This window comes from Trachypithecus francoisi, unplaced genomic scaffold (assembly GCF_009764315.1).
Source record: "Trachypithecus francoisi isolate TF-2019V2 unplaced genomic scaffold, Tfra_2.0 Lachesis_group10, whole genome shotgun sequence".
Lineage (NCBI taxonomy): Eukaryota > Metazoa > Chordata > Mammalia > Primates > Cercopithecidae > Trachypithecus > Trachypithecus francoisi.
The window spans coordinates 77,476,565-77,499,385 of NW_022681455.1; the positions used below are offsets into that span (position 1 = coordinate 77,476,565).

At 44.7% G+C, this 22,821-nt stretch overlaps 1 protein-coding gene across 1 annotated transcript in view; it reads left to right on the top strand.

Moving 5' to 3' along the window:
- The window catches only part of DNAH3 (dynein axonemal heavy chain 3), a 208,128-nt gene that overhangs the window by 15,680 nt on the left and 169,627 nt on the right, over positions 1-22,821 (top strand). Inside the window, exons 7-13 of the mRNA XM_033217790.1 lie at positions 803-998; positions 8,023-8,148; positions 10,460-10,655; positions 14,013-14,192; positions 15,929-16,065; positions 18,467-18,572; positions 18,760-18,938. Of these exons, the coding sequence (XP_033073681.1) occupies positions 803-998; positions 8,023-8,148; positions 10,460-10,655; positions 14,013-14,192; positions 15,929-16,065; positions 18,467-18,572; positions 18,760-18,938 (1,120 nt within the window). The remainder of the gene's footprint in view (positions 1-802; positions 999-8,022; positions 8,149-10,459; positions 10,656-14,012; positions 14,193-15,928; positions 16,066-18,466; positions 18,573-18,759; positions 18,939-22,821) is intronic.

Genomic DNA, 22,821 nt, shown 5'->3' on the forward strand with positions numbered 1-22,821 from the left:
GCATCTATTTTGGTGTCAGAAATCAATCAGTGACTAATGAGGTATCAGCAAATCCTATGTCATTGTCATCCATGACACTAGACATCCTACCAGGGCTCAACCCCAGATTCTAAGTGCTCCATACCGTGAAGTCACCCTCCTCCTTCCTGTAAAATACCCTCAGAAAGGAAACAAACACCAAGAGTGAAGCTTCCCCAGTTGTATTATACCCACGGGAATTACCCATGACCTTGCAAATGGACAGAGGCTTATTTACATTCTAAGAGTCCAAACTAAGGCCAGGTGTGCTAGCTCACGCCTATAATCCTAGCACTTTGGGAGGCCGAGGCGGGTGGATCACCTGAGGTCAGGATTTCAAGACCAACCTGGCCAACATGGCAAAATCCCGTCTCTACTAAAAATACAAAAAATTAGACAGGTGTGGTGGCGGGCACCTGTAATCCCAGCTACTTGGGAAGCTGCGGCAGGAGAATCGCTTGAACTCAGGAGGCAGAGGTGGAGGTTGCAGTGAGCTGAGATTGAACCATTGCGATCCAGCCTGGGCGACAGAGCGAGACTCTGTCTCAAAAAAAAAAAAAAAAATTGACGCTAAGGTCACGCACAGTAACTCACGCCTGTAATCCCAGCACTTTGGGAGGCTAAGGTGGGAGGATCACTTGAGCCCAGGGGTTTGAGACCAGCCTGGCCAACGTAGTGAGACCCCGTCTCTATATTAAAAACAAAACAAACAAAAATACGAGTTGAAGCCAAGAGCACAACCCTTACAGCTTAGTAATGAGGTGTTTGCCCTTTCCGGTTGTAGTTGATTACATCCTCATGGACCCAATGGAGAGAAAACGGCTCTTTATTGAGAGCATTCCCCGCTTGTTTCCTCAAAGAGTGATCCGGGCCCCTGTGCCCTGGCACAGTGTCTACAGGAATGCCAAGAAGTGGAACGAGGAGCATCTGCACACGGTGAACCCCATGATGTTCAGGCTGAAGGAACTGTGGTTTGCAGAGTAAGAAGTCCCTCCGTTTTTTTTCATTCCCTTTCTTTACCGCATCCATGCATAAGCAAGCCTATTCTGCTGTACACAGTGGGAGGAGCCCTGACAGTGCAGAGAAATGAAAGAAAAAAATCCTAGCCCAAACGTGCACGTGAACTCTAAGTGACACCTCTCCTTGCAGGCTTATGTGGCCCCCCTTTGTGTCCCCAGGGCACCCCGTGCCTATCTCTAAGCACTGGAGTATCCTGCTTAATTGCACAGACTTGGAGCCAGCCTGCTCAGGTCTAACTCCTAGCTCTGCTGCTTCACAGGCATATATGTGTGTATATATGCTTTCTTTACCTCTAAATTTGTGATAATGTTAATAAGTTTCCACTTCATAGGATTGATAAGAGGAATCAATAACTTACTACATCCAAAGCACTTAAAACGGTATCCAATATAACCTAAGCACCAGTAATTGTTAATTTGGCATTACCTCCATTACAACATCACCCTCAGTTTTTGTTTTTGTTTTTGAGACAGAGTTTTGCTCTTCTTGCCCAGGCTGGAGTGCAATGGCACGATTGTGGCTCACTGCAACCTCTGCTTCCTCAGTTGAAGTGATTCTCCTGCCTCAGCCTTCCAAGTAGCTGGAATTACAGGCATGCACCACCATGCCTGGCTAATTTTGTATTTTTAGTAGAGACGGGGTTTCTCCATCTTGGTCAGGCTGGTCGAACTCCCAGTCCCAGGTGATCCACCCGCCTTGGCCTCCCAAAGTGCTAGGATTACAGGTATGAGCCACCGCGCCCAGCTCACCCTCAGTTATAATAGAACGTTTACGTATTTGTCTCCCTCTAGCCTGTGAGATGTATGCAGGCTTGAGTTTTATTTCTTTTTGTTTGTTTGTTTTTGAGACACATCTCACCTTGTCACCCAGGCTGGAGTGCAGTAGCACAATCTTGGTTCACTGCAACCTCCTGCTCCCAGGCTCAAGCAATCCTCCCACCACAGTCTCCCAAGTAGCTGGGACCACAGACACATACCACCACACCCAGCTAATTTTCTGTATTTTTTTTTTTTTATAGAGACGGGGTTTCACCTTGTTGCTTAGGCTGCTCTCAAACTACTGAGCTCTAGCAATCTGCCCACCTTGGTGCCCCAAAGTTCTGGGATTACAGGTGCAAGCCACCATGCCCAGACAGTCTTATTCCTTTATGTAACTCAGTGCCAGTGCAGGGCTGGCAAGCAGTGATCTCTGAGGTATTATTTATCAATGATTAAATTGGCGAAACTCTGTCTCCAAAAAAAAAAAAAAAATTGTAGGAGTCCAGATGAGGCAGAAGCCACCTTTTTTCACTCTTTCATTTTTTAAAAATGTGAGATATCCACATTCCATAAAATTCACCCTTTAAAAGTACACAATGCAATAGTTTTTAATATACTCACAAGTTTGTTTAATCCTCACCACTAATTCAAGAATATTATCATTATCCCCAAAAGAAACCCATTAGCAGTCACTCCCCATTCTCGCCTTCCCCCATTTCCTCCCAACCACTACTCGATTTTCTCTCTCTATGGATTTGCTTTTTCTGGACATTTCATAGAAATGGAATATATGATCTTTTGTGTCTGGCGTCTTTCAGTGAACAATGTTTTCATCCTTCATCCACATTGAAGCTTGTTTTTTATGGCTTCCTTTTTCTGGCTGCATACTAATCCATTGGGTGGCTATCTCACATTTGTTTTATCTGTGTATCAATTGCAGTGGCCCTGCAGGTGGAAGACTGTGGTATTTTTAGTGAGCCCTTCACGAAGGGGTACAAATCCTGGTGAGAATGAAGACACCGGAGTTCACTGAAAGGCCAGGCTAATGAAATGATGAGCTGCCCCCATCTGAGTTTTTTATTAGATAAATTAGAGGCAGATATGCTTACTTAACTTTGATTGGCCGAACTTATTAGCAGCTCATGTATTTTGTTTTGAGAGGATCTCTAGCTTTGAACATGTTCAGTCTTAAGGGAGCCCTGTGGCTTGGAGAACCTACTTGTTTTTCAAATCCTTAGTTTTCTTTTATTTTAAAAAGGAATGAGGGGGTGAAGTCAACCTAAGACAGAGCCCACCAGTGAAAAGAAATACCTGTATTCTCTTCTTTGAAATGAATTCAATTTTCTAAAGCCTTGGAGGTACCCGTCAGGACAGTGAGAAAGAATAAGTAATTTTCTAACTAGGTGAAGCATATAAAATAATAATTTATAGAATAGGATCTGAATTCTGGTTCTTGTTGTGTCTCTGATTAACAGTATAATTTGAAGAAAATTAATCCCTCTGTGACCCTGTTTGTTTGTTTCTCTTTCTCTTTCTATCTTTCTTTTAGACAGGGTTTTGCTCTGTCACCCAGGGTGCAGTGCAGTGGCGTGATTAGAGCTCACTGCAGCCTCAAACTCCTAGGCTCAAGGGATTGTCTTGCTTCAGCCTCCCAAGTAGCTGGGACCACAGGTGCACGCTACCATGCCTGACTAGTTTTTAAATTTTTTGTAGAAACAGGGTCTCTCTATGTTGCTTAGACTGGTCTTGAACTCCTGGCCTCAATAATATTTCCCGCCTCAGCCTCCCAAAGTGCTGGGATTACAGGTGTGAGCCACTACCTAGTCTGACCCTATTTTCTACGTGCAAATGGGAATCATCATAGCAATACCTACCTCATGGAGCTGTTAGGTAACGAAAGTGCTTAGACTACTGCTTGGCACACAGTAGTTGCTCAACAAATGAACGTATCGCTTTAAGTGCAAGCGTGTTTACGAACTAAAAAAATAACATAGAAACTAGTGAGGAAGTCGGTCTTAGAGCTAGGCGAATTGCCAGAAACGTCATGCTAAGAAGATAACAGATAATCACATGTATGTGAGTTTACACTGATCATGTAGCAAAGACAGCAAATTGTTGAGCCTATAGCTTCACTGAGAAGAAAGGCTTTTTACCACTTGTTTTTCATGGTTCTCTGAGGAAGATTATGCTAGCAACAGAAACACAAAGTGAACTGAAATCATTTAGAGGAATTTTATGAACTGAACCCAAAAAATCAGCAATAAGAGCCTGGGCGTGGTGGCTCATGCGTGTAATCCCAGCACTTTGGGAGGCCGAGGCGGGCAGATCATTTGAGGTCAGGAGTTCGAGACCAGCCTGGCCAACATGGTGAAACCCTGTCTCTACTAAAAATACAAAAATTAGCCGGGCGTGGTGGCATGTGCCTATAATCCCAGCTACTCGGGAGGCTGAGGCGGGAGAATCACTTGAGCCTGGGAGATGGAGGTTTCAGTGAGCCAAGATCGTGCCGCTGTACTCCAGCCTTGGTGACAGGGCGAGACTTCATCTCGGAAAAAAAAAAATCAGCAATGAGAAAGATTGGTTAAGGAAATGATATAGAGCTATTTTCTTATGTGACCTGCACTATTTAACTTCAGGTTCTTAGTGTTCAATGAAAGGTGGGTGGGGGTTGAAGGCTAAAGTGAGGATTGTGGACTGAGAAAAGAATAGGAAATCTGGTCTGGGCAATGTGGGAAGTTTGTTAGGATTCTATGAAAGCTGAGTAACAGAATTATCAAGTGGGGTCAATGGCCACATTAGGGGTGGCTGTCTAATGTGTGGTGAGTGAGGTCCTCTGGGCTTGTCCTTGCCTAAAAGTGCTTTATGCCTGGTGAGATAAGATGAAAACTAAGCTCATCACCTCCACCAAAAAGAACTAGAAATGCAGCCTTCAGGATTTGGGGAGGATGAGGAGAAATGCCTCATTGGTCATTAAAATGAATGATGAAAATGAGAGGCAAGAATTTAGATGAGCTGAGAAATTGGGCGAAGATCCAGTTTGGGAAGTAGTGACAAGGAGGGATCATTTAAAGGAGCGATTTATAAATGAATGGAATAGATGTCAGGAAGAGAATTGGTGGATTTCTGAGCTAAAAAGAGGACTTGGGAAGTGTGGCAAAGGACAGGGCATCCATCGATCTGGGAGAAACAGGCGAAAGTCAGCATGTCATAGGAGAGGGCAGAAGAAGATTTATCTGTTCATTCAACAGATATTCACTGAGTGCCCGCATTGTGTAAGGCACCACGCCCAGGAGCGCTGTGTCTGTCTTGGTGAACCTGCCCCCAGGGGGAGTGGTGGTATTTCCTGCAGTAGAACACCCAGTGATTGTAGATCAAAGTGAAATTCTGCCTGGACTCATTACAGAAACCTACGGGAACCTCATCACAGCTGCTTTCATAGAGGCCGTGGGGATCTGCCCTGGGGGTCCCAGTTGAGTGGCATGAGCATGGCGTGGAGAAGTGGTCCATGAACATGAACATGTAGCCAGCACTTTTCTGGTTCTCTTTCCTACGACAGGGCTGCCATGTTGCACAACTCTAGTGGGCATCATTCACGTAGAACACAGTATGAATGGTGGCCTCTGCAACTGTCTGATGCAATAGCACTAGACAGCCACATCCTTGGTTGACCGACATTTAGCTGCTATGCCTGATGGGTTAATAGGAGGAAAAAAACAAAAAATAAAAAGTGGAGAGCTTGACCAGGCATGGTGGCTCACACCTGTAATCCCAGCACCTTGGGAGGCTGAGGTGGGTGGATCACCTGAGGTCAGGAGTTGGACACCAGCCTGGCCAACATGGTGAAACTCCATCTCTACTGAAAATACAAAAATTAGCTGGGCATGGTGGCGCGCATCTATGGTCCCAGCTACTTGGGAGGCTGAGGCATGAGAATTGCTTGAACCCCGGAGGTTGAGGGTGCAGTAAGCCAAGATTGTGCGACTGTACTCCAGCCTGGGCGACAGAGCGAGACTCCGTCTCAAAAAAAAAAAAAAAAGTGGAGGGCTTGATGAGAGCTTTTTGTTAGTTTTTGCCTTTCCTTATCCAGCCGCTCTATTCTACTGATATACTCTGGACAACTCTAGCATCAGTAGTTCTAGGAGGTGTCACTCAGGCATAAGATACAAAATAAACATATATTAGGTCCAAAGGCTCTTTTCTCTCTTGGCTTCCAAACTGTGAGTTTGTTTGTTTCTTTCATTCATTTAGTCATTCATTCATTCACTCGTTTAAGAAATAGGTGCCAGGTCCTGGTTATGTGCTAAGCATTGATTTAGTGCAGTAGATAATAGAAGTGAGTTCATTTTTCTAGGGGGAAAACAAACAATAAATATATTAGGTAAATAAATTAGATAATATGTTAGAAGGTGGTGGGTACTATGAAAAGAAAAATCAGCCAGAGTAATGGGGATAGGCAGTGTGGTTTGTGTGGGGCTGGGGCGGGGCTGCTTGCCCATAAAATACTTGTTTGAATCTAATAAACTTCTCCGCCACCCCTGTTCCACTAATGGGATGGATGCAGCTTAACACCAGGGTGCATTTGTTTTTGTGTTTGAGAAAGAGCCTTGCTCTGCTGCCCAGGCTGGAGTGCAGCGGTGCAGTCTCGGCTCACTGCAACCTCCGCCTCCCAGGTTCAAGCAAACCTCCTGCCTCAGCCCCCTGAGTAGCTGGGATTACAGATGCCTGCCATCAGGCCCGGCTAATTTTTGTATTTTTTTTTTTTTTTTTTTTTTTTTAGTAGAGATGGGGTTTCACCATGTTGGCCAGGCTCCTCTCTAACTCCTGACCCCAAGGGATCCACCCACCTTGGCCTCCCAAAGTGCTGGGATTACAGGCCTGAGCCACCGTACCTGGCCCCAGGGTGCATTTCTTGACAAGCAGAGCACTCACCCATTCTGGCCCTTTGGACGGGGTAGAGCCAGCACAACCACACACCCAGCCATCTTAGCCTTTACTGTGAAGGTGACATTTGAGCCAAAGCTGGAAGGTGAAGAGGTCAGCCCCGTAGAAGTCGAGGGGGATGAGTACTGGAGGCAGCAGGAACAGCCTGTGCAATGGACCCAAGCAGCAGCAGGTGGGCGTGTCTGGGAAACAGTATGAGGTGAGCGTGGTGCATCGTGAGTCAGGGAGGCAGGTAGGAGAGGAGGTCGGGGTGGGGAGGTGGGGGGAGGTGACAGGCAAGACAGGAGCAAGAGAGATGGCACAGGGTGCAAAGCGCCTAGTGGGCCCCAGTCACTAGGCATGCTTTTACTCTGAAATGGGAAGTCTTTGGAGGGTTTTGAGCAGATAGAATCTGACTTAGGTGTTAAAAGGATACCCCTCGTAATGGAGAAAACTCTCATTTCTTCTCACTGGTTGGTCTTTCTTCGCTCTCATAGTGACAGGAGTTAGAGGACTTAAAGAAGCTTTTTTGGCTCCATAGGCTTTTTTTCCTTTTTCTTTTTGGAGACAGGGTATTGCTCTGTCACCCCGGCTGGAGTGCAGTGATGCAATCAGGGCTCCCTGTAGCCTTGACGTCCTGGGTTCAAGCGATCCTCCTCCCTCAGTCTCCTAAGTAGCTGGGATTACAGGTGTGTACCACCACACCCAGCGTGTCTTTTTTGTTTTTGGAGAGATGATGTGTCACTATATTGCCAGGCTGGTCTCAAACTCCTGAGCTCAAAGCCATCCTCCCTCTTTAGCCTCCAAAGTGCTGGGATCCATAAGCTCTTTATTTTAAATCAAAGCAGTCCTCAAAGTTGCCTTCAAGAGCTCACCCAGAGGCTTGGGTGAATACCATTTGATGATGAAGATGGTGATCTGCTTGGTCCTGGCCTCTGGGTCTTCACTGTTGTAAAGAACATTGATTCGTCCATTTGATACCCAAGTTCTTAGCCAGCTGAGTCTCCAGCTGGTGCCACAACCCTACCCCTCGATGGCTTATGCAGAGTGAGGCACATCTAAGGCTCAGGATCACTCTTGGGTCACCTCATTTGTCCCCTCCCTGCAAGTGTTCTTTAGGACTTAGCTCCTGCCTCCTCAACCTCCCATATCCTCCTCAGGATCTTTCCCATATCCTGGAATTCTTTTGATTCTGCTTAACTTTCCTCTCATTGAGAAACGTGAACACACACCCTTGGAACCTGTCCTGTGGGATTTGTTATTAAGCGTTTTTTAGCTTAGGAAATTTCTCCCTCTCTTTTGGCAGATTCAGAGACCTCAGGTTTGTTCGAACAGCAGAAATACTAGCGGGAAAATTGCCTCTACAGCCTCAGGAATATTGGGATGTGATCCAGAAACACTGCCTGGAGGCGCACCAGACTCTTCTCAACAAGTCAGTATCTGCCCTCTGAGTGGGGATGCACCATGATACCTTAAAGACTGAAAACCCTCTGAAATGAAGCTGGTACCCAGCCTGGGGGTCGTCCCACCGGCATCCTTTTGTGTCTTTTTTTTTTTTTTTTGAGACAGAGTCTCTTTCTGTTGCCCAGGCTGGAGTGCAGTGGCGCAATTTCAGCTCACTGCAACCTCCACCTCCCAGGGTCAAGCAATTCTCCTGTCTCAGCATCCCGAGTAGCTGGGACTACAGGCGCGTGCCACCACGCCCAGCTGATTTTTTTTGTATTATTAGTAGAGACGGGGTTTCACTGTGTTAGCCAGGCTGGTCTCAATCTCATGACCTTGTCATCCACCCGCCTCAGCCTCCCAAAGTGTTGGGATTACAGGCATTAGCCACCGCGCCCGGCCTCGTGTCCTCCTTTTTTCATGTCCAGCTTCTTTCTGCCCCACGCTTGGTCTCCCTCTGCCTTCTTGAAACTCCCCCATCACCATTCCTTGGGAGGCTGTCACCCCCATTTCCTCCTCCTGGGATCCCTTAGACCAGCTGTTCGCGCCCGTTTCTGCAACAGGGACTGGTTTCGGGGAAGACAATTTTTCCACAGACTGGGGCAGGTAGGGGTTTCGGGATGATTCAAGCACATGACATTTACTATGCACCTTGTTTTTATGATTACATTGTAATAGATAATGAAATAATTCTACGACTCACCATAATGTAGAAACAGAGGGAGCCCTGAGCTTGTTTTCCTGCAACTAGACGGTTCCATCTGAAGGTGATGGAAGACAGTGACAGATCATCAGGCATTAGATTCTCCTAAGGAGTGTGCAACCTAGAGCCCTGGCATGTGCAGTTCACAATAGGGTTCACGCTTCTGTGAGAATCTAATGCCACTGCTGGTCTGACAGGAGGCAGAGCTCAGGCAGTTAACAAAAGCCATGGGGAGTGGCTGTAAATACAGATGAAGCTTCGCTCGCCCACCTGCTGCTCACCTCCTGCTGTATGGCCGGGTTCCTATACAACCAGTCTGTGGCCCAGAGGTTGGGGACCTCTGCTTTAGACCTTGCTGTGTTACAGGGGAATGCATTTGAATGACTTATATTCAGATGGTCCAGATAAACAGCCTCAAGATTTCCAGGCAAAAGGGTTTCTTACATTTACACAATTCCTTTTTCGTTTGCAAATGCCTGCAAGACTACCTCCACAGCCAGAGAAATTCCCTTGTATAAAATGGTGATAATAATACCTGCGTATGGGTTTTCTATTAGCAGAGAAAATGTAGATGCAATCATTGGCACATAATAGCTGCTCAATAAATCTCCTACCTCTGTTACTACAACCAGTAGTAGTGCTTCTCTGACTGCTAGAATAGTACCTTTTTAGCAATCAGAGAAAAGATGCGATAGGATGAAAAGGCCAGTGGTTTCCACCGGGAATTAGAAACTGGGGTACATGGGAGGAAAGAAACAATGAACCATCTATTTATTCTTCTTCTTTGTTGTTGTTATTTGTTTGTTTGTTTGAGACAGAGTTTCACTCGCTCTGTCACTCAAGTTGGAGTGCAGTGGCACAATCTCAGCTCACTGCAACCTCCCATCTCCCAGGTTCAAGTGATTCTCCTGCCTCAGCCTCCCAAGCTGGGACTACAGGTGTGTGCCACCATGCACCATGCCCAGCTAATTTTTTTTTTTTTTTTTTGTAGAGACGGGTTTTGCCATGTTGGCCAGGCTGGTCTCAAACTCCTGGCCTCAAGTGATCTGCCTGCTTTGGTCTCCCAAAGTGCTGGGATTACAGGCATGAGCCACCACACTTGGCTATTTCTTCTTTTGGTTTTCTGATTTCTACCATCAACTTCTGAGCAGCCAGGGCCACACTGGAGTTTCTCCTTTCATGTTTTCTTTCTTCGCTCTTTGTTCTCTCTTTCCCCCTACAAAGTCTGAATCAGAGGCCAGGCACCTGCTAGAGAGAGAGAAGTTGGACAGAACATTCTAGTTCCTTATGCCCCTTTACCCCAATCTCTGATTATAATGAAGAAACTGTAGACTCTTTCAGCAGGATGTGCCACCAATATCCCCTTTTCATTTGGATGTTCTCAATGGAAGAATAACCTGTTAATTCAAATCTTATTACTTTTTTCCCAAGAAAGAGGCATGGCAGGTAAGGTGGCTGGAAATTGAAAGTACTGATTTGCGAGGCTGCTTGGTGGAACATGAGCCCATCTGCCTCATCACTGAGCTCAGGGGGCATGGCAAGAGGGTTCCTTAGAGCCCAGAAGAGCTTCTCACGTGGACACCTTCTGTCTTTACAGGTGGATCCCCACCTGTGCCCAGCTTTTTACCTCACGGAAGGAGTACTGGGTTCATTTCGCTCCTAAGAGCAACTATGACTCCTGTCGAAACATTGAGGAATATTTTGCTTCTGTGGCATCATTCATGTCGCTGCAGCTCAGGGAGCTGGTCATTAAGTCGCTTGAGGACCTCGTTTCCCTTTTCATGATACACAAAGTATGTCACGGACCTGCACTTGCGCCTTTTGAGGGGAATAACCTGGTTACCTGGTTAGAGCCAGGATTCTGTTGTGTATGTCCTCAGCTGTGAGCCAGGGCACAAAGTGAAATGCCTGACTTGCACCCACATCAGGCAGTTGTTAGTTTATAAAAATGCCTTCTTTTAGCTGGAAGAAGGGTATTGAATGTTGCCAACACACACACACAAATGGTAAATGTGGCTGGGCGCACTGGCTCATGCCTGTAATCTCAGCACTTTGGGAGGCCAAGGCGGGTGGATCACCTGAGGTCAGGAATTCAAGACCAGCCTGGTCAACATGGTGAAACCCCATCTCTACTAAAAATACAAAAATTTGCCTGGCGTAGTGGCGGGTGCCTATAATCCCAGCTACTTGGGAGGCTGAGGCAAGAGAATTGCTTGAACCCAGGAGGCGGAGGTTGCAGTGAGCCCAGATCACACCATTGTACTCCAGCCTGGGTGACAAGAGTGAAACTCTGTCTCAAAAAGAAAAGAAAAAAAGTAAACGTTTGAGATGATGGATGTGCTCATTACCATGATCTCACTATGCATTATATGTATCCCGTAAATATGTACAATTAATAGGTATCTTTTTTAATTTTTGAAGAGAGATATAAAACCGTAAATAAAATCTTAAAAAGTCCAGTCCAGCAGTGGATTGGAATAATTTAAAAATAATTTCCTTAAATACATAGCAAATTTTCTTGAGATAATTACTCAGTATTAAGTTGGTAAAAATGTACAGAAGTAGAGAAGTTGTTAAGAAAATGTAAAGAAGGCTGGGCGCGGTGGCTCAAGCCTGTAATCCCAGCACTTTGGGAGGCCGAGACGGGCGGATCACGAGGTCAGAAGATCGAGACCATCCTGGCTAACACGGTGAAACCCCGTCTCTACTAAAAAATACAAAAAACTAGCCGGGCGAGGTGGCGGGCGCCTGTAGTCCCAGATACTCGGGAGGCTGAGGCAGGAGAATAACGTAAACCCAGAAGGCGGAGCTTGGCAGTGAGCTGAGATCTGGCCACTGCACTCCAGCCTGGGCGACAGAGGGAGACTCCATCTCAAAAAAAAAAAAAAAGAAAAAGAAAAGAAAAATTGCAAAATTGCATAAAATGAAATACCTATGTCTTACAGTTCGAGGAGAAGGAATCATTTTTTTCATCCTCTCTGTTACAAGTAAGGGGTTGGAAAAGGTTTTCAATCTTTGGCTTGAAACATACAATGGCTTGTATGTTTCATTGCAGATATGGGCTTTTGTTCTTTGGTCTTGGCAAGGTGCACCTCCAAAGACAAAAGGCTTTGTTGACCTAATTAAGAACTTTTTTTAATGAAACTGTTTTAGTGAAGTCGAAATGAAAACTGAAAACACTGGCCGGGCGCGGTAGCTTATGCCTGTAATCCCAGAACTTTAGGAGGCCGAGGCAAGCAGATCACCTGAGGTCAGGAGTTCGAGACTAGCCTGGTCAACATGGTGAAACCCCGTCTCACTAAAAACACAAAAATTAGCCGAGCATGGTGGTGCATTCCTGTAGTCCCAACTACTCAGGAGACTGAGGCAGGAGAATTGCTTGAACCTGGGAGGCAGAGGTTGCAGTGAGCCGAGATCACGCCACTCCAGCCTGGGTGACAGAGCAAGACTCCAACTCAAAAAAAAAAAAAAGACACTGAAAACAGTAAATCCTAGTTTTCAAAGCACCATAGCATTCCCTGAATTTAGATAGCCTAAAAATCGATAAATATTCTTTTGAATTTTATGCCATGTGCACGTTTTAAAAACGTGATAAAAATAAAAAATTACCTGGTTATAAATGGTTAAGTTTTCCAAATGAAGTAAAGATGAACAATTGGCCTTTTGCTCAAAAATATAGAAACCAATGGTGCTGAATTGCAATGTTAGCTCTCTAAAGAGGACCAATCTATAAATGTCATCATAATTGTCTACTTTGCTAAGCAGAAGAAACCCAGGAGTGGAAGCCAATCTCACTCTAAAATTCCACACAAAGGGAAATGTAAAATCTCCTATGTCTGGAAAAAAGAGGGGAATTTATAGGTGTTTGATATACAGTAGGTATTCACCAAATATCATCAGTCATCTTTAAATGGATCTAGAAACCTCTGTGTAAGAAGTACTTTACATCTGCCTTATGACAATTTCATTAGGCGCTGTGGTTTATGAGGGTATCCTGGGTTAGAGCTTTTGTAGGGAATTGGAAATAGCTCTATGTCAATATTTCTGTTGTAGCAAGGTTGACATTTTGAGTGTCTAAAATAAACTGTATGCTCATTAGCAACTCCATTCGGGGTTATACAGATTACGATTAATACTTTCAGACTGAATCAATAAATTTTTATTGAGCACCTATTAGGTACTATACGCTGTCTTAGGTATTTTGGAGGAGAGAGATGATCAGACATAGATCCTGCCCTCAACTTTAGAACAGAGAAGTTGAGATATGCATATAAATTCCTACCACAGAGAAAGAAAAAAATACTAGGCTGGGCCTGGTGTCTCATGCCTGTAATCCCAGCACTTTGGGAGGCTGAGGCAGGAGGCTCACTTGAGCTCAGCAGTTTAAGACCAGCCTGGGCAACATAGTGAGACCTTGTCTCTAAGAAAACAAATAAATTAAAAACAACAAACAAACAAACAAACAAAAACAGAGGAAGTAGAAATACACAAGTACAGAAGTGGGAGGAGATTATATCCAGCTGAGAAACAGGGTGGCTTCCCAAAGGAAGAAATGTTTTAGCTGAATTTTGAAGGATGGGAAGGATCTAGAAATTGGGTGCAGGAATTACCAAGCCACATAAACAAAAGGGAATAAAGGCTTTGGGAAAGGGAGAGTGCACGGAGTCAGGGTGGGCTAAGCTAGACCCAATACATATTTTATTTGTTTTTATTATTTTTTTTGAGACGGAGTTTCGCTCTTGTTGCCCAGGCTGGAGTGTAATGGCGTGATCTCGCTGCAACCTCTGCCTCCTGGTTTCAAGTGATTCTACTACCTCAGCCTCTCAAGTAGCTGGGATTATAGGCACCCACCACCACGCCTGGCTAGTTTTTTGTGTTTTTTAGTAGAGATGGGGTTTCACCATGTTGGCCAGACTGATCTTGAACTCCTGACCTCAGGTGATCCACCTGTCTCGGCCTTCCAAAGTGCTGGGATTACAGGTGTGAACCACGGTGCCCGGCCCCAGCCCGTATTTTAAATATAAACAGTGTATGATGCCCTTCATTGCCTTTTCTGGTCCTCATGTAGTTCTGTGAATGTATAAAATTCACTCCCTTAATTTTGGAAGGCCCGATTTTGTAACACTTGCCCTACCTTATGTCTCCTGAAGGATGGGAATGATTTTAAGGAGCCCTATCAAGAGATGGAGTTTTTCATACCTCAGCTAATCATGATCAGACTTGAAGTCAGTGAACCCATTATTGTCTTCAATCCATCTTTTGATGGCTGCTGGGAATTAATACGTGACTCTTTCCTGGAAATTATTAAGAACTCGAATGGAATCCCCAAGGTATAGTAGTCACTTAATCATTCATTTGCATGATTTATTCACTTACTGAATAAAATGTATTGAAAGAGGTTGTACAAGTCAGGTCACTGTGATATTCAGTTAAGGGAGCTTCACTTTGGAGATATAGCCTGAGTATACCCGCTTGACCCCAGACAGATGATGATTTGGACCATAAAGAAATATTCACGCGGCCCAGAATTGTGCTTCTAACAAGGGCATGAAGAGCTGCTTTGTAGGAGAATCGCTTGAATGCGGGGAGGCAGAGGTGTTAGTGAACCTGGAGGGCGCCACTGCACTCCAGCCTGAGCGACAGAATGAGACTCCGTCTCCAAAAAAAATAGAAAAAAGAAAAAAAAAAAGAGCTACTTTGTGAGAGAGGATAGTGTCCTCCATGATGTCAACTTCAATGACTGAGATAGGTCCCAAGCCATATCCCTGAGTTAATAATCCATCATGAATCAACTGTCATTAACTTGCCAAGAATTTTTAAAAATTTCCGTTTGAAGTTTCGCTTGTCTGTGTGCATGTTTGTTGGTTGGTTTGTTATGTTTTAGCCACTGTAGGCTTCTAGAGAGAAGAACCATTCCCTTCCTGGCCCAAGGCCTTTCCAGTTTGCTTTCCAGGGTAGAGTTACTAATTAAATTCCAGACACTTATTAACAAACTGTTATTACTAGACAGGATTTTGCACGTGGATGTAACTTCTTTTAGTGCCGTCTTTTCTTAACTCCCTCTGATTGGTTAGTATGGCCAAAGGGCCATTGTCCAGTTCCATACAGGGAAGGGATCTGTGGGGTCTTGCTGGCTAGCTCCCTCACGCTCCCACCTTCTCACTCTCTCCATCCATTATGTGTGCTTCACATGGACCTTGCTTATGTGAAACGAATGCCCAGGAGTTCAAGGTTGCAGTGCAAGGAGGCCCAAGCACTCTTCTCTTTGCAAATCGCTACTTATAGGGTTCTAAATGCTCCATTAAAACTGGGTATGTGGGAGGGGAAGAAACAGTGGGAAGCTCTCCTACGACCAGTATCCCTAGGAAGGAAATGGAAGAGAAGACACTGTAATTTGGATGACTATGCATGGGGGACAGCTGAAATACATACCACTTTAAACTCTCCTTCACTGCTGCTGCTGCTGATTGGCAATGTGTACAAGCAGCTGTTCAAGACCGACTTGGACTTCTCATTAGAGAAGAAAACTGGGTAGTAGGGGAGGAGGGGAGCACTACAGTAATATTCATTGACTCACACAATATTTTTTGAGCACTTACTAAGTGCCAAACTTTTGCTAGGCCCTGGGGATATAACAGTGAAGAAGTCAAATATGATCCAGGCCTTCAGGGGATTTGTATTCCATGACACACCTAGAACATCTCATTACACACTCATCTAATTGTAATTGTGATGAGTGCTAAGCAGGAAAAGTTCAGAAGGTGAGCCTGAAACAGGGAAACCAACATCCACTGGAGGGTGGTGGGGCAGGGAGCGGGAGCAAGGGGGACTCTCAAAGGGCAAGACACCTGAAAGGTCAGGGATTTGAAAGATGAGTAATCCAGGCAAGAAGGAAAGGAAAGAGAACAGAGGAAGAAACAGCAGGGTGATTCCAGCACTATCTCAGAGGAAATAGAGTAAACATGCAGCTGGCATCCCTGGAAATGAGCGGATTACAGGAGGCTTTGCGTTTTGGTATCTCCCTTCTTAAGTCTCGCAATGTGCAAAAGTGGTGTTTACTCTTCAGGTGGAATCTGTCCTGTTCCCAGAGCTGAAAGGATATAATCTGATCCTTGGAACTGTTAATGCAGAAGAAAAACTTTTTTCTGATTTTTTGAGTCAAACTTTCAAGGTATTTCAGAAAAATCAAGTTGGCCCCCGCAAGTAAGTTGAGTTATAACTTTATTAGCTACGTAGCTTTTTGGCATTGATTTGGCATTCTTAACTCTCATCCAATAAGCTCTTCCTGTTCCCACACACCTGAACATATGGTAAGAATAGCCAATACTTACATGAGCTAACGTTACTATTTGTCCCCACTTTACAGATGAGAAAACTCTAACTGTCCCAGTATTACATAGCAGATAGTTAGGAGAGCCAGGATTCAAATTCAGTTGCAGGTCCACCTCCATTATCTGATAGTTGTGAAGCCAGATGGGTTTTGACACTTCAAAATTTCTGGGTTATATAAAAGTAACATAATGCATATATCATATATTATCCTGCAGTTTCTGTGAGGTCTGAGGCAACATGTTGATATTTCTGCAGGGAAACCTGTAAGTACTCACATAAATAGCCTCATATCTGTTTAGGCCAACTTTTGCTACCAAGTGAATTTTGAGGCAACTTTCAGTTTTCAGAGCTTTTTGGATTTGGGGATTGAGAATCAGTTATCTGAACCCACAGGCCATGCCCTTTAATCATCACACTGTAAATCATCTCACAGTTGCACACGTGACTAATCACTATGTATAGTCTATTCTCACGCTGCTAATGAAGACATGCTTGAGACTGAGTAATTTACAAAAGAAAGAGGCTTAATTGACTTACAATTCTGCAGGTCTGGGGTGGCCTCAGGAAACTTACAGTCATGGCAGAAGAGGAAGCAAACACGTCCTTCTTCTCATGGCAGCAGGAAGGGGAAGCGCTGAGCAAAAGGGGGAGGGAAAAGCGTCTTATAAACCGTCAGATCTCGTGAGAACTCACTGTCACGAGAACAGCATGAGGGTAACTGCCCTCGTGATTAAATTACCTCCCACCGAGTCCTTCCCACAACACATGGGAATTATGGGAACTACAATTCAAGATGAAATTTGGGTGAGGACACAACCAAACCATATCACACTAGTTTAGGGTGATCCTGTAAGTAACTTCCAAAGTGAGACACTTTACGGTTGAAAAGAGTGTTGTTAACTATTACCATGGGACAACAGGTGTAAACCTGGACTGTCCCAGGCAAACTAAGAGATATGGTCACACCAACCCAGAGTTTTTGTACTGCAGCTCTATTGACATTTTTCACTGGAAAATTCTGTTGTGGGGGCTGTCCTGTGGGTGATGGGCTGTTTAGCAGAATCCTTGTAGGAATTATGCATGCCAGCAGGAATCCCCTGGTTGTGACAGCAAAGAATGTCTTCGGGCATGGCCAGAAGTCTCCACCAGTTGGGAACAACTGCTAACCTAGTCAAAAAATAGTGGGCTCATATTTGGAAGCCCTGCCCTTGTGAATTTGATTTGGGAGAGTCTATTTGAAACCTCTGTTTTCCCTATTCTTGGAATCTTAGATACACAATTATTTTCTTTTCTTTTGTTTTCTTTTCTTTTATTATTTTTTGAGATGGCGTCTCGCTGTTACCCAGGTTGGAGTACAGTGGCGTGATCTCAGCTCACTGCAACCTCTACCTCCTGGGTTCAGGCAGTTTTCCTGCCTCAGCCTCCCAAGTAGTTGGGACCACAGGCATGTGCCACCACGTCCAGCTAATTTTTGTATTTTTAGTAGACAAAATCAAAAGCTTGCTTTTGATTTTACAGGCTCATAGGCAGAAGGGACTTGCCTTGTCTCAGATGAGACTTTGGACTGTGGATTTTTGGGTTGGTGCTGAAATGAGTTGAGAATTTGGGGGATTAATGGGAAGGCATGGTTGGTTTTGAAATATGAGGACATGGGATTTGGAGGGGCCAGGGGCAGAATGATATGGTTTGGCTGTGTCCCCACCAAATCTCAACTTCAATTCTATCTCCCAGAATTACCACGTGTTGTGGGAAAGACACAGGGGGAGGTCATTAAACCATAGGGGCCATTTTGTCCTGTGCTAGTCTCGTGATAGTGAATAAGTCTCACGAGATCTGATGAGTTTATCAGGGGTTTCCACCTTTTCTTCTTCCTCATTTTCTCTTGCCACTGCCACGTAAGAAGTGCCTTTTGTCTCCCGCCATGATTCTGAGGCCTCCCCAGCCATGTGGAAGTGTAAGTCCAATTAAACCTCTTTTTCTTCCCAGTCTCGGGTATATCTTTATCAGCAGTGTGAAAATGGACTAATACAACACTGGTCCTGGAAAAAGTGAAATATCTTGTCTAAATTTACACTGCTAGGAAGTGGTGAAATTGAAATTCAGAGCCAAAATTCTGAGTTCTGTAATGCAACTTTTTGCCACATTATAGTTCTCTTTCCTGAATTGGGCTAAATTTTTTAAAATGCTACTGTGTCTTCATTTGCCACTCTGACTCATCTGATTTGATTGACTTGTATTTGTGTGTTTGATTTCACACTCTTCAATATGGAAGATATTTAAATGTCTACAAAATGTATAATGACTTACTGGATAATACAGCAGAACAAAACATCGCTGCGTTCCTGAAAGAAAATCACGACATTGATGATTTTGTGACGGTAGGAAATGTCACTTGAAATTTTATACCTTGGCGACATGTGTTGCAGACAATCCAATGAGCAGTTAGTGTCTCTTTGGTGCATAGACCGTGCTCAGCATTGGACTAGGGTGGGCCGGGGTGAGGCTAGGGGCAAATGGGAGAGGCTCAAGGGCAAATCAAGCTACTGAATATGCTCCTTTCTGCAGAAGATCAATGCCATAAAGAAACGGAGAAATGAAATTGCATCCATGCACATCACCGTGCCTTTAGCCATGTTCTGCCTTGATGCTACGGCCCTAAATTACGATCTCTGTGAGCGAGCTCAAAATCTTAAAGAACATCTGATTCAGTTCCAAGTGGATGTAAACCGAGACACCAATACCAGGTATCGTAATTCTGTGCAGACAAATAGCAATGGTGTTTGGCACCAACTGGAGATGAAAAAGTGATCAGAACTTGCACCTTCTAGCAATGAACAGATTATTTTCTAGTTCAAGGTTTTTCTGCCCCTAGGTAAGGGTAGTGAGGAACTCAGGTTCAGGCTAGGAGGTGAACAGTCAAGAGAAAGCGACATGGGGATTGGAGTAGGCGGATGGAGGGCGTTTCTTAGCAGTTCGTCTCTGATCCTGAAGCTTTTGCCTTCTTGCAGGCAATTTCAGGAGAATGCAGACTGCTTCCTGGGCTTGTCTGTCTGAGGTCATGGGCCCTTCTCACTGTCCATCTAGCACATATTTTAAAACACAAAGTGCTTACAGGCGCATTTTCCTTAGAATCACTCCTAGGCAGAATTCTGCTGTATAGGTCTGGAAATTCTGTTGTTCAATCTTTTTCTTTTTCGAAATGGAGTTTCACTCTGTCTGGAGTGCAGTGGCCTGATCATAGCTCACTGCAGCCTTGAACTCCTACGCTCAAGCAATCCTCTTGCCTCAGCCTCCTGAGTAGCTAGGGACTATAGGCATCCACCATTGTGGCTGGCTAATTTTTTAATTGTTTTCAGAGACAGGGTCTCGCTATGTTGTCCAAGCTGGATTGTAGTGGCTATTCCCAGGTCACAGTGCACCGTAGCCTCAAATTCCTAGACTCAAGCGATCCTCCTGCCTCTATTTGCATATCATTTTTTTTTCTTTTTTTTAGAGACATGGTCTTGTTCTGTCTCCTAGGCTGGAGTGCAGTAGTGTCGTGATCATAGCTCACGGCAGCCTCGACCTCCTGGGCGCAAGTGATGCTCCTGCCTCAGCCTCCTAAGTCTCTTGGGACTACAGGTGTGAGCCACCATGTTTGGTTCCATTGTTCAATCTTAAACTATATTATGCCTTTATTTTATTGATAACTATGTGTTAGACTAGATGTTTTTGGTCGTAATGGATAGAAGCTCAAACAGACTAGCTTGGTTTAAAAAGGGAATTTGCGGCTCACATGTTGAAAAGTTTAGGGTTTCTAGCTTCAGGCCCTCCACACTGCAATTAGGACGCAATTCCCCTGTCTCTGCTTGGCTTTCCTCCATGTTGGCTCCATTCTCTAACACTTTTTCTCCAGTTTATGGGCTTCTGCAGCTCTAGGCTTCCATCCTTCCAGGTTCCTATTCAGAGGAGGCAAAAAGTTTCTTTTTCCATCATTGTTGGAAAAGTCCTGGCCCGTGTGAGGTTGGTCTGACTTGGGTCATTTGTACAACATGGAATCAAACACTGGCCAAGAGGATGACCTAGATTTGGCTGGTGTTCCCATCCCTGGGGTGGGTGTCAACCCTACCTAAACCACATGAACTGAAAGGGGTGGGGGTTCCTGAGAAGACATAGGTGTTGTTACAGAAAGAGGTAATGGATGCTTGGCTGAGACGACAACTGCCTTCTACTGTGTCTCTATCTGGAGGTTAGAAAATGGTTATTCCATGTTATCCTAGTTGTCTTCCTCAAAGCACTTTATAGACAAAAATGATTTAGTGGCCAGGTGCCATGGCTCACGTCTATAGTCCCAACATGAGATTAGGTTTACTTTGGGAGGTGGAGGCAGGAGGATGGCTTGAGCCCAGGAGTTCAAGACCCGCCTGGGCAACATGGGAAGATGCCATCCGTACAAAAATAAAAATTAAAAAATTAGCCAGGCATGGTAGCATGTGCCTGTGGTCCCAGCTACTCAAGAGGCTGAGGCGGGAGGATCACTTGAGCCCCTGAAGTGGAGGCTGCAGTGAGCCATGTTCACACCACTGCACTCCAGCCTGTGCATCAGAATGAGACTCTGTCTCAAAAAAATAAAAAAATTAAATAAAAAAGAGGAGAGATATGCAAGTTGAGGCAGGAGAGATCACTTGAGTTCAGGAGTTCAAGGCTGCAGTGAGTTATGACTGAGCCACTGCACTCCAGCCTGAGCCACAGAGCAAGACCCTACCTCAAAATAAACAAGTATAAAATGATTTAGTAATAATCACCACTATTAATATTCTATTATATACTATATTATTCATATATGTATAATTTTAGCATTTTATAGTACTTTAAGTTTTACAAAATACGTATCAGAAAATCATCAGCAAATTAATCATAATACTAGTGGCCATCTTCCCAGCACATTGGATAGTCTAGGCACGAATAAGTACTCTGCAAAGAATAGATCTGTTCAAGAACTCACAACAACCGTAAGAAGTTGTTCATTATTTTCTCCATCATGTTGATGAAGACCCTGAGACTCTGACAGGTTAGGCAGTGGCATATCTGGGAATTAACCCAGTTAGTTCATTTTGACCTCAAAGTCCATGTGCAAGCAGCTTTCTCACTCATTGATGAAGAGGTCTGATTCCTGGTTTTGGAGCCAGAATAGCTAGTTTTGAATCCAAGACCTTCTATTTATGAGCTGTGCAACCCCAGCCTTTTCTCTTGGATCTTCAGTTTCTTTTTTTCTTTCTTTGTTTTCTTTTTTTGAGACTGAGTCTCACTCTGTTGTTCAGGCTGGAGTGCAGTGGCGTTATCTTGGCTTACTGCAACCTCCGCCTCCCAGGTTCAAGCGATCACCAGCCTCAGCCTCCCGAGTAGCTGGGATTACAGGCGCATACCACCACACCCGGCTAATTTTTTGTATTTTTAGTAGAGACGGGGTTTCATCATGTTGGCCAGCCTAGTCTCAAACTCCTGACCTCAGGTGATCTTCCCATCTTGGCCTCCCAAAGTGCTAAGATTACAGGCGTGAGCCTCCGCGCCCAGCCTGGATCTTCAGTTGCTTTGCTTATAGGATATGAGTTTGGGATTGCGATGAGGATAGCAAAAGGTTTTCAGCCTTCTTTTTTTAAAAGTTGAGACAGGGTCTTACTCTGTTGCCCAGACTGGAGTGCAGTGACATGATCAAAGCTTACTGCAGCCTCGACCTTCTGGCCTCAAGCCATCCTCCTGCCTCAGCCCCTGAAGTAGCTGGGACTACAGATGCACACCACTACACCTGGCTACTTTTTGCATTTTTTGTAGTGATGGAGTTTTGCCATGTTGCCCAGGCTGGTCTCAAACTCCTGGGCTCAAGTGATCCTCCAACTTCAGCTTCCCAAACTGCTGGGATTACAGGCATGAGCCACTATACCCGGCCTACTTGGAGACTTTCTTGGGAAAGTTTGAGCCATGGATTTTTTTCCCTTAAGCAATCATCCATTTGTTCCTGTCAAATCAAAGCAACATGGTGCCTTAATCGATCAGTGTATTCATCCGTATCTAAATAAATTTATAATGTCCATAGGTCTTTTTAATATAAGTGAAAATAAGAGCCTCATTCTGAACCCAGGGATAGCTAAGAATGCAGACACCCAAGTTAGCAGCTGAACTCCAAGTTGGTGGCTGACTTCTCAAGTTTCTGTCTGCCTTAAAAATAACATCAACAGGGCTGGCAGCGGTGGCTCACGCCTGTAATCCCAGCACTTTGGGAGACTGAGGCAGGTGGATCATGAGGTCAGGAGTTCAAGACCAGCCTGGTCAAGATGGTGAAAACCCGTCTTTACTAAAAATACAAAAATTAGCCAGGTGTGGTGGTGGTGGTGGGGAGGTACCTGTAATCCCAGCTACTAGGGAGGCTGAGGCAGAGAATTTCTTGAACCCGGGAGGCAGAGGTTGCGATAAGCTGAGATCATGCCATTGCACTCCAGCCTGGGTGATAGAGCAAGACTCTGCCTCAAAAAAGAAAAAAAAAATCAGCATGTCACAATCAAGTAATAATAACAAAACTATGATATCATTGCTAACATCTGTTGAGGACCACTCTGTGCTAGGAGTGGACGTATTGCGGATAATTTGCTT